This window comes from Anser anser, assembly GCF_964211835.1.
Source record: "Anser anser genome assembly, chromosome: 7".
NCBI classification, from domain to species: domain Eukaryota; kingdom Metazoa; phylum Chordata; class Aves; order Anseriformes; family Anatidae; genus Anser; species Anser anser.
The window spans coordinates 8,593,037-8,606,653 of record NC_139727.1 but is presented as its reverse complement, the minus strand read 5'-3'; the positions used below and the strand labels follow the sequence as shown (position 1 = coordinate 8,606,653).

At 44.2% G+C, this 13,617-nt stretch overlaps 1 protein-coding gene across 3 annotated transcripts in view; it reads left to right on the top strand.

Moving 5' to 3' along the window:
- Positions 1-13,617, top strand: part of RASGEF1A (RasGEF domain family member 1A) — a 49,123-nt gene that overhangs the window by 19,632 nt on the left and 15,874 nt on the right. Inside the window, exons 1-3 of one of the 3 annotated variants that reach the window (XM_083843853.1) lie at positions 3,181-3,432; positions 4,650-4,829; positions 11,228-11,356. In XM_083843853.1, coding sequence (XP_083699979.1) covers positions 3,427-3,432; positions 4,650-4,829; positions 11,228-11,356 — 315 coding nt within the window. In that variant the 5' untranslated portion in view covers positions 3,181-3,426. Of the gene's footprint in view, positions 1-3,180; positions 3,433-3,508; positions 4,264-4,649; positions 4,830-11,227; positions 11,357-13,617 lie in introns of those variants that run through there. The other 2 variants (XM_083843854.1, XM_083843852.1) reach the window with 2 other exon arrangements.

Here is a 13,617-nt window from a genome sequence, read left to right as displayed (position 1 = left end):
CCCAGTCCTGAGCATCAGCAAAAGATTAGTTTCACAGTGCTCAACAGTTATTCTCAATGGTGTGTCACAGGGCTGACCTCATGGCAATAAAAATATAGTTTGTTCCCCAGATAGGTAGGTGAATTTTCACAACTAGCTTTCCGTTTCAAGTAGCATTGAAAACATACAACAATGAAACACATCTTAAGTTGTTCTTATATTTTCAGCTTGGTTTGCTCTGAAAATTGCTGGATATTTCAGGGGTAGAGCTGGTCAAGACCTCTACAACACAACATTTTTAAAATGGAAAATGCCATTTTCAAACTACAAAATTCATTGGCTCTGACAAAAGTATTGTGTGGAAATACTCATCATGTCCCAGGTCAGAGAGAGAGAGAGAAGCGTGGTTGATAGTAACCACAGACAGATAGCTGCAGCATTCAATCCCACTTCAAGTCCCAAGCTTAAAAAGCCTTGCTGAGTTCAGAACCACGATTTGAAGCTCGTCTCCCACTCCCATCTGCTGCCAAGTTATTAATGTGCCATCAAATTATTCTGCAGCATGAATCTCTGAAATTCAGCAATGTTTGAATTCATCTAAAAGCTGCCTGAGAATAGGTTTCAAATCTTAAAATTTGTATGCAACAAGGAATCCTGGAACATCTGTGCAGCCCAACAAATAAGTCTAAAAACCTATTGTTCCCTAAAGACATTTGCCTGAGGCTTTGAAGCTGCACCTCCATTCTACTCCTGAAATTGTAAGTTCTTACACTCCATACTAGCTTGTTTCCATGCAAAAGCCCCACCCGAGGCTGCTGTCATTACTGCTTGTAGAATTTGATGACATTTCCTGGACAAATTCCATATTTTAGATCCAGATAAAATTGATTGGTCTATAACCAAGGCCACTGATCAATAAAAAATATGTATAATAATGTGCATTTTTAATTCACCATTTTTTTTCCATGCTCTAAATGATGATATTAGGCTATATTCACAAAAGCCTTCTGAAATGTAAGAACCAAGAATATACTGTTATAACTATGCTTGTAATGGGCATATCAAAATGGTTTCTGAAATCATGCAGCTCTGTAGGGGTAACACACTGCTGGAGAGGGACATAACGTGCTCCTCTCTATACCCTGGCCACTCTCAACATCACGTAGATCCCTGAGTAACAGTTCACCCTCGGAGTAAGAAACAGGGCTATGCACTAACTCAGGCTTGCTTCAAAAGATGAAGACGGAAGCTTTGTCCCATTTTGTTATTTAATCAGCACTGTGAAGAATGCCATGCTCAGTTAAGTCCCCTTTCCATGTCTTCTCCTCTGTTTTTGTGCCTCATTACTTCCTCCACTGCAGATGCTGGGCCTTTAAATCAGGTTGGCATACTCGGTTACGTGAAGCCAAACAATAACAACTAGATCCCTATGCAAGGTGACCAACAAGGGTAGCTTGACAACGAAAGCTACAAAGACAGCATTTCTGGGAGAGTCCCTTTATACTTGAAGTTATAGTCTCAGATCAGCATTAATGATATTTGTAATTGCTTGCTTCTCTTAAGTGCAGTTACGTTTTAAACATACACAAAGGCACATTTGAGTCAGTAGTTTCCAAAACGCTGGTTTATATGACCACTGAAGGAAATATATATATATATATTTTCCTTCCCTGACTCTTGTTTCATAATCTTCGCTCTCAAAACAGTTTCTCCTTCACTTTCACCCATTCTTCTTTGCTACTATTCCTTAATTTTCCCAAGTTATCGACTAACAGACCCCAAGAGAAGATGTGACTATATAAGGAAATTCAAACAGTAAAACAAGGACGTACTCTCCTAATATAAAAATGGACAAAGTAATGCAACAGTGTGAAAACACATCCTTATCGACATCTCACAGATGAACACCGAGGCTCAGTGGGATCAGACAATTCGGACAGCAAGTGTGCGGCACTGGCAGGAACAGAACCCAAATGGTGCAAATGCCAGTCCAGCTCATTGATCATTAGGCAGCAGAAGGTGTTGTACTGTGTATGCTGATGTTAGCTGGTATTAGACAGGCTGAAGCAGCCGTGGAGACTGAGACAGGCAGGCATTGCTCTGCTGACTCACGCTGCAGCAAGAGATTCCCCGACCGGCCCGGATGAACCAGCGCAGCGTCGCCTCAAGTTGTTTTTGCAGCGAGCTACAGAACAAGTACAGACTGCGCTGGTTCCCGTCGCTCTGGGGTCCGCCCACCAGTAACATGAGGCAGTGCCTGATGAAAACATCTTCAAAATGCAAGCAATTTGTTCAGGAACAGAACTTACATAACTCCAACAAAACAAACAAGCAAGCAAACAAAATAATTATTTAAAAAAAAAAAAAGGAAAAAAATTAAACCTTAGGGAGTTTCTGTACCTACAGGATTTCAACGTTCAGAATACAGATAGCTAAAGGTCATCATCCAGGCTTTACAGAAAAAGAAATGAAATGATAAAGTGATTCATCTGTTGCACGCTACATGAGCTGAATTTAGGTCCTCAGCTTCTCTGTTGTAAATGTTACCTCCCAAGACTACGTGATACAGTGCTCCAAAAGAGCATCGTGCATGCTAGAAAAGGAGCAGTACACCTCCCTGAATTTGTTTTCTGTGACACGTGCCAATACATATATACATGCACATGCATGCGTACAAGCACACGCACACATATTTACATTTATAAACATGAAATACGCACACGTACGTCCTTTATACAGACGTACAAAAAAAATCTAAACTGTATCTGACTGCAGAAAGGAGTAGTAACACGGAAACCAGAAAGGAGCAGGGGTTGCGTTATGACTGCCTGAATTTGTGACTGGAGCCCGATCAGCTCCGCGAGTTCCCCTCACGCGGGCGTGTAACGCTGCGAGCCCCAGCGGCCGCCCGAGCAGGGCAGGAAGGCCGAGCAGCCCGGACGCAGAACGACACCGGGTATGTGTGCGCGGCCGTGCTTCTTTTCAGCCCCGCTGGCGCTCTCAGCTGCAGGTACCGGACGGGTCACCACGGCGCCCCGCAGCCCTCCCCGCGCAGCACCGCCTCACGGCCCCGAGCGCAGGGCCCACACGCGCGCCCCGCTGCGCGCTCCCGCGGGCACGCGCACCGGCGGCCCCGCCCCCTGCCGCGGCGGTCGCCATGGGAACGGGGAAGCCGGGCCGAGGGGCAGCGCGGGGACAGCGCCCGGGGCTCCGGGCCCCGAGCCCCGCAGGCGGGCCGGCATCGGGCAGGCAGCGGGCGGGCAGGCAGCAGGCGCGCACAGGCGCGCGCGGCCCCGGCCGCCCCCGCGCCGTTGGCCCGGCTCCGTTTGAACGGGCCCCGGCTCGCGCCCAGCCAACGGGCGCCGCGCTGGGCGCTGACGTCACGGGCGGCGGGCGAGGGGCCGGCGGCGCGGCTCGGCTCGGCGCGGCGCGGCGCGGCTCGGGAAGATGAGGGTGAGCGGCGGGACCCGCGGGGGGACCCGGGGCGGGCGGGCGGGCGGCGGGGCGCGGGGAACTTTCCCCAAGGCTCCGCAACTTCCCCGGCCGGGCTGCGGGGGGGCGCGGGGCTGGGCGCAGCGTGCGCGTCGCTTGGGAGAACCCGCATGAAGAGAAGAGCGGCTCGAAGCGCTCCCTGAACCGCGGTCCTCGCGTCGCGGGGAGTTTCGGGGTCCCAGAGCGGTTCCCGACGTGCCGCCCCGACAAGCGCGGCGCGAAGCGGCGGGCGGCTCGAGGTCCTGCCGTGCCCCGTCCCCTCCACGCACACCGGCGCCCCCCGGTCGTGCGCCGCCGCCTTTGTTGGGGCCGGTCCGGCGGCGCCGCTTCACCTGCTGCGGCTCGGCGCGGGGACACCGCCGGTACCTTCCTGCCCCTGCATGCAGCAGCAGCGTTCCGTGTCTAAGTCGTAGCCAGTTTTAAATAAACAGAAAATCCCCGGAGTGTACTCACGGTGGTGGCTGCAGGGGAGCGGTAGAGCTTGTGGCCAAGGGGAGGGAGGTGGAAACCCCAAACCTGCGTGTGGTTTGTGTGTTAACGACAGCAGGTTTGTTTCCTAAGCAGAAAGCTCCAAGAGACTGCTACCAGAGCTGCGTATTTCAGCATGCCCTTCCACTCAGCCCGTGGTGTCACATACCAAAAACAGGCAGTTTTGTTCAAATAGTGTGAGCCCCCTGGTCCCAGTGACACTGACGAGCAGGAAATGCCCTTCAGCAGAGATCCTGTATCTCATCCAGCTACAGGAGTAGCGAAGGATTTATCATCACAAGTTCATCAGTATTGCGCCCAAAGGTCTGACTTCAGAAAAGTAAAAAGAGGGGTATCAGGGCAGAGTTTCTGTTGTTTGTTCAGTAAGGCAGAATTCAGAAAGCGTTTTACGTATCATCCCTGTTCAGTTCTAAGCATAAGGAGCAGGGGGAAAACTGGAGAGAAAGAAGAAATCATGTGCAGTGAAAAGATCTCGTATAGCTTCTGCAACTACAGCCTCAGTGACATAGTTTCACGTGCATTTCAAAGCCAAAAGCCAACTCCAAGACATGCAGCTGGTCTCAGAGCTTAGCTCAAATGCCCAGGCTGCAAGCAGTCAGATATGTAATTGTGTGTAATGTATGCCTCTGTGATACCCGTGCATAAGACAAAAAGAGAGCTTAACCCTTTTTCTCTCCCCACTTCTGCAGGAAACTATGCCCCAGACGCCAATATTTTCCAGTATGCTTGGTTCCAGTTGTAGTGGGCAAGTGCAGCCAGACATGGGAGAGAGGTGTGTGGACCCTGTTTATCAGGACGGGAACATTGTTTCTGGATCGCTGGAGGCCTTGATAGAGCGCCTGGTGCCCACCATGGACTATTATCCAGACGTAAGTAGGCACTGAAGAGGGTTTTTTTCTTCTCATGGTTTCCTGGCATTAGGATCCAGATTGATGCATCCTCAAGAAATTCTACCTCCCCCTGATTTGAGATTAAGATGTAGGCTAAAGATGCATTGATTTCCTTTGTAATATTCACTCCATAAATATGTTGCTCAGTGGGGGATACTCGCCTTTGTTTGTTAGTAAGGATGCCTGTTAGAAAGGTAAAGCCATGTTGAACCCAAACGGGTGCCTTAAGAACCAATTAAAAGCAGCATTAGCCATAATTTTCAATCCTTCTAAGCTGCTTTACCTCTAACACAGCCAAGATTAACTTTTAACCAGCTCCTACCTAGAGAAGTAGACCAGCTCTTTCAGCTCAAATCAGCTCTGGTATTTTTTTACCGCTTAATTTTCTGTGCATCTCCTAGTTAGACCATCAGGAAAAAAAATAGATTGTGATTATAATGCTGTCTTTCTCAACACATTTAATGGGTGAGTGCTGTGATAATGTTTCTGAGCCTGAAAATGATTTTGCAACTGATTAAATGTCCTCACTGCAGTCCCCTGAAGTAAATGTTACTGATAACTGTAGGGCATGCAGTAAGATTCTGAACTTAGGATATTATTAAGAGATCACTTTATCACTTAAATCGACCCTTTGTACCCATTAATGAATGATGTTATTTAAATTGGTTGCCAAAGATCTGAGAGGTTATATAGGTTATATTCCAAGTATGAAAAAGCAGCAGCTATGGCAGAAGCAACCCCACTCTTTTTAAGACTGATAGGGCAAAAAGAAACTGCATTCAGTACTGACTGGTATGTTGAACTTCCACTGTGTTAGTTGCCCATGCTAGAATCTATATTTTGCAGTATGTCTCTCAGTCTGATCCGTTAGAACTTTTTACTCTGGTTTCACATGGGTCACAGTAAAATCCCCTCAAGCTCACACATACACACCACACATCTTTACAGTTACCACGCACAAAAAAGGCACCCTCCGTATGGGTTTAGTGGGTATAAGCAGCAGAATTTCCAGCAATGATCAGTGAGAGATTAAAACGAAAAAGCAAAATGAGGATGTTTTAATTTTCCAATTCAATTCTAAACCTCTCATTTCAATATGCGCTACCTTCAGTGGATGCTAAGTACCTTCATAAGACACAGAGGAATCGCCATAGTTAGGCATTAAACCCCTGTTGCACCCTACACAAACTCATAGTGTAGAGCAGATGCAGAAGAAAGTTCGAGCTTGAAGAGAACCTTGAAACACGGCATACCAGTGAAATAGTTCCAGGCTGCAATTGCTAAGCTTTCCAAGGACTCTGCTCCTTGGATTTTGTTTAATACCGGAATGTAGTTATTTGCTGCTTGGATTTCTGGAATATCACTAAGTTTTTTAAGTAGCTGCTAATGCACATCCCTTGTTGTAATATAGGATCTATTTATAACACAGCCACTCTGAAAATGGTTCCATAAAGCGAGCACTACTTAAGGGGTCCGTGACTTATTTTGGAATGCTGCTGGTTTCCATGGTGCTATCCCATACCCTGTGCAAGGGAGCATCGCAAACCACGCAGGCACAGACCCCACCCTGGGAGGCTGTAGTTTAAATAGACAGCGAGCTGACAGCTGGGAGAGATACAGCAGAAGCAATCAAGAGAGCTCCTGGGAAAGGGAGATGAAAAACAGTATTAAGACAAGTACATCTCCTCTGCAGCAGGACACATTCTTTTAGTTAAATCAGATCACCCAATTTAGCTAAAAGGATTCATTTTAAGACAAGTAGATAAATAAGCTTTGAATGACATGAAGAGAGAGCTGTATTTGAGTAGGTGCAAGTTTTGCATTTCAGTTCAGTTTCATGTTTATGCTTAATTTCATGCCCACTTCTATTTTTAGGGAAGTTGCCACAAAAGGTTAGTGTGATAGCCACTTAATGCCGATGTCCTGTCAGAAGAGGGGCCAACACTGTTTGTTCAAGAGAAAGGTATAAGCACCTCCCAGTTGCCTGTCTCTGGCCACACAGGCAGAGAGAGGGGGCAAGGCATCACACATTAATTCTCACCAAGAGAAGCTATTGGTTACGTTTGCAGAGATTACCTTTAGTTTCAGAGTGACACATCTACAAGTTGCTGTACTCATCCAAATTTTTGGATCAGTACATCTAAGCACCATGCTTAGAAAGCATTCCTGTCTCTGTCGACATTAAGCTAAAGATTGCAGTAACCTTCCAGCTGGAAAAAAAGGGGGTGGGGAAGAAAGCAAACACAGTATCTTTCTGTGCTGGTTACAGAGGCAAAATAAAAATGTATTTGCCATGTTGGCAGAACAAGAGACAGACAAGGGAGGACAGGAAAGATAAGGGCCTACATTTGTGTATGCTCTTTTGAGGTTTGTTTGTGTACAGGGACTTGTTCAGCACACAGGAAAACGTATACTCGTGAGACAGAGGAGTTCGGGAGGTTAGGAATGGAATGTACCAGTCTGCAACCCTTGTGCCCAAGCAAGAAAGTGTTTCAAGAAAATGTTTCACAAACAAGAAGTTCCAGAATGAGCAGTGAGTGCATGAAGAAAGTATTTTTTTTTCTCCTCCTCAAGACAACATCAGTACATTCTTGGGTCAGAGAGTAACAATTCCTTCTTTAGTCTTGTGTGCTTGCCTTTTTTTTTTTTTTTTAAATATAATTCAGCTCATCTCTTAGCAACAACTTTAGGCACTAGAGGAATCTGGCTTCGTTTTCTCTTGTAAAGCACAAGACCCTTTTGTGTCAGCTAAGTTGTTCCAAGTACAGAAAGATTTTTATATTTTTTTTTGCCTCTCCTCCCAAATACCTGTCACTTCTGTAGGATAAGAGGAGCTTAACTTTCAATCTCATAGCTTACAGAAGCATTTTTAATCATTTTTTGTCAAACCAGCTAGCTAAGTTTCCTTCTCCAAACCATCTTCTTCACATGTGGGGGAATGCCTATGAGAGAGTGGGGGTCTTTACGCTGTTGTAACATCTAGCCTATATGGGTGTAGGCATACAGGTGTAATAAATCACAGAAATCCTCAATCTGGAGAAAACATCTGGCATTAGTGTGAAATATTTCCTATCCAGAAAAGCTACGTTCCTAACCACTGAGACCTACCGCTAAGCTGATGTGTACAGCTTAGTTCAGCCTTGATTTTCTCTATTGGACAGGAAGTGGTTATTAGCAGAGGCAGGGAGACAGGGCTCAGCACTGCTGTCAGACACAGAATTTTTAACTTGTTTCTTACTTGCAGTTACTCCCTTGTCTATGCCAGCATAAGCAAAAAGTATCAAATCTATGCCAGCAGTATCAAAAAAAGAAACCTAAGAAGTAAGACCGGACACTCATATATTGTAAACCAGCCTTAGTTAAGTGACTTAAGAAGTGGCATAAATACAGCAGATGGGTTCCAGAAGAGTAATAATTTGTTTCTACAACTTAGCAGTTCAGCGTTGTCTGGAAAAGCATCGCACGGGTCCAGTACAGATACTGCTGATTACAGAGAGACACCAGCAAGCCTAAAATGAAAAGCACACACTTCTACGGCCGCGTATCTTCCTGTATCTTGCCACTTCAGCACTTTTTTGAACCTCATACAAAACAGTACCAAAGAGACCAAACACAAGTACAGGTCATCTGGGTCACTCTTTTCTTACAGTATAACAACAGGGAAACGATACTCTGAGTGGGGCTTTCTTAGAGTCGCTCTGGACAAACATTGTCCCACATCACACAGACTTCCACCAACGAGACCTACACTAGAATTAGTACGAGAAGCAAAATTATATCTTTCCTTAAAAGAATGTGTTCCAGCTTATCAGAGCGAAGGTCACCAACAGGGCAGCACAGCTTGCATTTTGGTTCTTTGCCACTTATGTGTACAGGCAACTTTCTCGTGGGCTTCCAGACTTCCAAAAAACAAGAATGTGGGGAAGGGATGAAAAAGTATCAGAGTTCTTTTTTTTTTTTTTTTTATTCCCCAGCTCTCTTAAATGCAAAATAGGGTAAAAGCAATAGCTGCTTCGCATTTCCAGAATAAAAATCTTCACACAACCCTGTGACAGCTGACACACCCAGCAGCTAAATTCCTTTCCCAGATGGGCCAGACTCACAGTTTTAAGTTCAGGGACAGTGCTGATAGAAACAAAGACAGAAATTGGCTACAAAAACTAAGAGAGGACAACCAGGCATAGGTTACCCCTCCTCCCCTCCCCCCCAAAACCAAGAGCATTCTGTCTCATGTTTTAATTCTTAAAGGAAGTGCATCAGTTTAAGGATCATTCTCACATATGTAAGCATACAACAAGTGATATGTTGTCCCCATAACATAACCAAGTCCCCTTTTGTAACCAAGTCAGCTCTTCAGCCGGTAACACGTTGCATGCACTACTCAACATTTTATATATAAAGTTTCTCCAAAGCTAGCTCAATGTCATCAACTGTTTCCAGACGCAGGTGTAAGAGCTACATTAAATTTCTTGTTAAAATTCATAAACTTTTTGTCATGTAACTCTAATTCTGAAAATTCTGAAGAGACATAAGCAATGTTGGGCAGAAGCCCAGTTTAAGTTATCGCTATGTCCGTTTTTGGGATGTTTGCAGCCATGCCACCATGAAGGGAAACCATGCTGTGTCCTGCTGCTGTCCAGGCCACCCACTTGAAGTCATTATGAAGTCATTATGAAGATCATTAGGTGGCCCCAGCTGTCTGTCTCTGGTAGACAGTGGAAGTGCTTCTCAAGAACCCAACCCAAAGTGCCCATCCAGTTAACCTAACCCTTCTCCTCCTCTCTTCCTCTATTCATAAGCTGTAGAGGAGGCAAAACCTACAGATGAATTCATTTTAATTGCACAGATTTAATACTGTTCCTAATTTAATACATGATCCCCGGTGCTTATAAGGCCTTCAAATCATAATTTATATTTTAAATGCAGTGTCACACTTCACTCTGTTCCTTCATTAGCTTCCTCTGCAAGCTTGGGAAAGAGTTGGATTTTGGATTTTCCATGGATACATACTTAATCTATTATATACTTCGCACACTCTCAACACTCCCAACTCTCAGCACACTGACCTCTAGTTAACTTCATTTATATTTTAAAAACACTCCTTTTTCCCATTCTGATATTTGGAAGTATTTTAATACTAAACTTACATTCTAGGGCACGCTGGATACTAGAGAAGTAGAAACATTTTTCACTGATAGCACATATTATTGTAATTAGAGAGCTAAACTCCATAATTTTTTTGGATTCGAAGATACCATTGTTGTTTGGCTACAAGTATGTTTTAGAGACTACAAGTGGCAAAATTCAGTAGCAAAATTCAGTAGCAAACAGTAAAGATGCCATATTTTAGACAACTGGCTGTAAGTTTTTAGATGTCTCAATTTACTTGCCCAATCCGTGGTGACATGTGCACATCGACTATTTGTATGCACAGCCGGCTGTGGCCTGCCAAATCACATTTCTAAAAATATGGTTCAAAGTAACAGTACACACTGCAAACATAGCATAGGGCAATTGAAATCCATAGCAAAGGAGATCCCCTGCAATTTCCTAACTACAATTTTTGTCAAAAAGCCTCAAGGAAAAACAGAAGTCCTTATGAGATGCTAACAACGTTACTCTGGCGATTACATCCAAATACAGAAGCCAAGTTTCAAACACCAAAGCAGGACCAGGGCACAAAGGCATTCTCACATCAGCGTAATTGCCCAGAGTATGATTTGGAATACGATGCATTACAGTTTTTACGAGGCAAATGGAGAGGCTTTTTCTAATGAGCAGTAATAATTGTTGACACATACTGGTAGAATTCATGCTGAAAGGAGTCTGAAACAGGCCCACATAGGTAAAGTAAGCCTAAAACTGAATTACTGTCATATGTCCTCAATCTACGCTAAAGCTTGTGTCAGTGACTGTGGGAAAAAGGAAAGAAAAAAGATACATGAAGAAATTACGGCTGTGGTTTGGAATACACATGAAGCAGTTTTCTGCAGCTCAATGAAAAACAGTCGTTCCTGCAGAAACCAAGCAGCAAAAATAATAGTGTTCAAGTGGCATAACATCCTAGGCTGGACATATTTCATTTGTCTGTTGGTGAGTGATGACTAGCTAGGCATATTAAGTTGGCCATTTTAAAGAGAAATAATTTGGCAATCTGGAAACAACACCACAGTAGCCTTGAAGCCTACAACATTTCCTCTTAACAGCGCTAGAAAAGACCACAACCTCTCTGGAGGAAGGAAGGATTACATAAAGTTTAAGAGAAGTAAAGCTACATTTATATTTTATAGAATAGTTTTTGTTATTAGTCTCCAGGGAAGACAGATGATTTTTGCCAAAGTTATTCAACTTGCTTTCTTTCCTCTCTGCTCCCACAGAGGACTTACATCTTCACTTTCCTGCTGAGCTCCCGAGTCTTCATTCACCCCCATGAGCTCTTGGCTAAAGTGGGGCAGATCTGCATCAAACAAAAGCAGCAGCTGGAAACGGGGACTGAGGCAGAAAAGGTAAATGAACATTTATGTCCTGCACTTGGCTGTGCTGCTGTCATTTATTTCCCACTCTCCTTTTCATTAAAAAGCTAAATAGATGGATAAAGAATAAATTGAAATTACGATCAGCATGTATTACTGAATGTGCTTTTATTTGGCTTGTCTTCCTTGAAGCACTGTTGCTTCTTTGCTGACTACAACTGTAGGTAACGTAGTACCTTATCAGCCCGGTACGGTGGCCAGAAACACAACTCTGCTCGTGAGCTCCAGGTCAGTGCCGCGTGCTGGAGCAATGTTTATCTTCCGTGAAACCTGGCCAGCAACTCGCTTTGCACCTTTGGGCTTTCGCCAGGCTAGGTCTGTCTGCAATCTGAGTCCCGTCATCATGCTATCAGAGCTGCGAGGTCTGCTAGAGGTACACTAGGAACCTGTTATTGCTGGGGTGTTATATATAGCTTGGTGTAACAGTAAATCAGGAAATTTCCTCTCATGAAAATAAAGGGATGCACTACTTGAAATGGTAGCCTATGCTTGCACATATGAATATGCAGTTTTACTACAACTAATTAGACGTAACGGGGACAGTTTATGATATGCACCGAAATCCATTTAAGTCTCACCATTATGGAAAACATGTATTGAAGGACTTGACTGAAAACAAAGTACCAGAATAGTCCCAGCTGGGATGCAAATATAAGCGGCAGAAACAAGGATGAAGTCAGCAAATACTTGAAGATCTCAAACTCTTCAAATCCTGGGCATATTTTAGATCCATTCTTCTATAATGAGAAATTAGAGGCTCACATTCCTAATTCTCAGCACTTTGATAATCCCATTTCCTTTCCTCCTTGTTGCATCAGGAGTCCAAATGGGAGCACAAAAGATAACCCTGTGCTTTGGCAACACAGGATTTTGACAGCAATACTGGCTTAAGGGCTTCTCTCCCCCTTTCTATTCCTGGTCTTCAGTCTCATATTATGTCACAACACTCCTCCACAGGGAAAGCTAACCACTTGGTGCAGGGTGACTTGCATCCAGGTCAGTCCCCTGCTCCACTCACCAAATAGCTGTGTAACTAGCTATGTTAGTGCTGGGGAATTGGAGGTTCTCAGGGAAGGCAGATGTAAGTACTGCTGCATCCACCTTTGTACAGAGGTGATAACAGTTTCCATCACCACCCCAAACTAGTTCATGACTTAGCAACCCCATGCTGCTCCTTTGTAAATTGTAGTGTTTAGTTAGACAGAGCTGAGGAACCATCAGAGGTAGGAACTTGTAAGAGATGCTGGGACTGAAACATGTCTGAAACATGGGATAAAGCTGTCTACAGATATGTGATAAGGATGAGTGACTGCTGTCAGCAGCGTCAAAATATGTACGTGAAATGCTTGGATTTAAAAATAATGGAATATAAGATGAAACTCTTCTGTGAATAATAGTACACTTAGACGAGTGTTTTTTAAAACCAAAACAGTAGCTGGAGACTGAACCACTTGACTGTTAAAGATACAGCGCTAGTGGTAAAGTAGTACAATTCTGGCTTTTCATCAGATGCATTTAAAAAATCATCATGACTTCCACACTGAAATGAATTAGCGTTACATCCTAACAACAGGATGTGAAGTAGAGCTGCTCATATTCCAAACACCCACACTCTTACACCTTCTGCTGACAATTTGGAAATGGGCCTACAGGAAAACCAACAGCAGGGTGACAATAAAACATGAGTGTTTGGGAGGCTGCTTTAATTTACATGCTTTTCTAGTTGCTTTTCCTACTACGCCCTTGATCCCTTCCATCCCCCTTCATATGAACTGTAATTTTTTCCAGCTCACTGAACACAACGTTCTTGGTAAACACTACATAAAAATTCTGACATCCCTCTTGAATGACTACTTTGCAGACCTGTACTACAAGCACCTGTATCTTTTACACAAAAACTTGGCCACTAGCATATGCAAACATTTGTTTTTCTATCTGGCAACAAGTAAAAGCTCGTTTTACAGGCAGCATGGAAATTGTCAACTTAAGGCGCTCTACCTACTCACACTCATAACCCGTCATCAGCTGTCCTTACCTTCTAATAGGGGACTTCATAGGAGGAAATAGCTGGCAAAAGTAGTTAAAGCAGCCCTGATCATGTCTAATAAAAGATTTGCATAAACAAACTCTAAGACAAGAAGCTGGCTGACTTGTTGCCTGGGTACTGTGTGAGCTGAAAAAGTGGCAAGGAGAGACGGGTGTTTAGGTTAGGCACCACACTACTGATCGTTCCT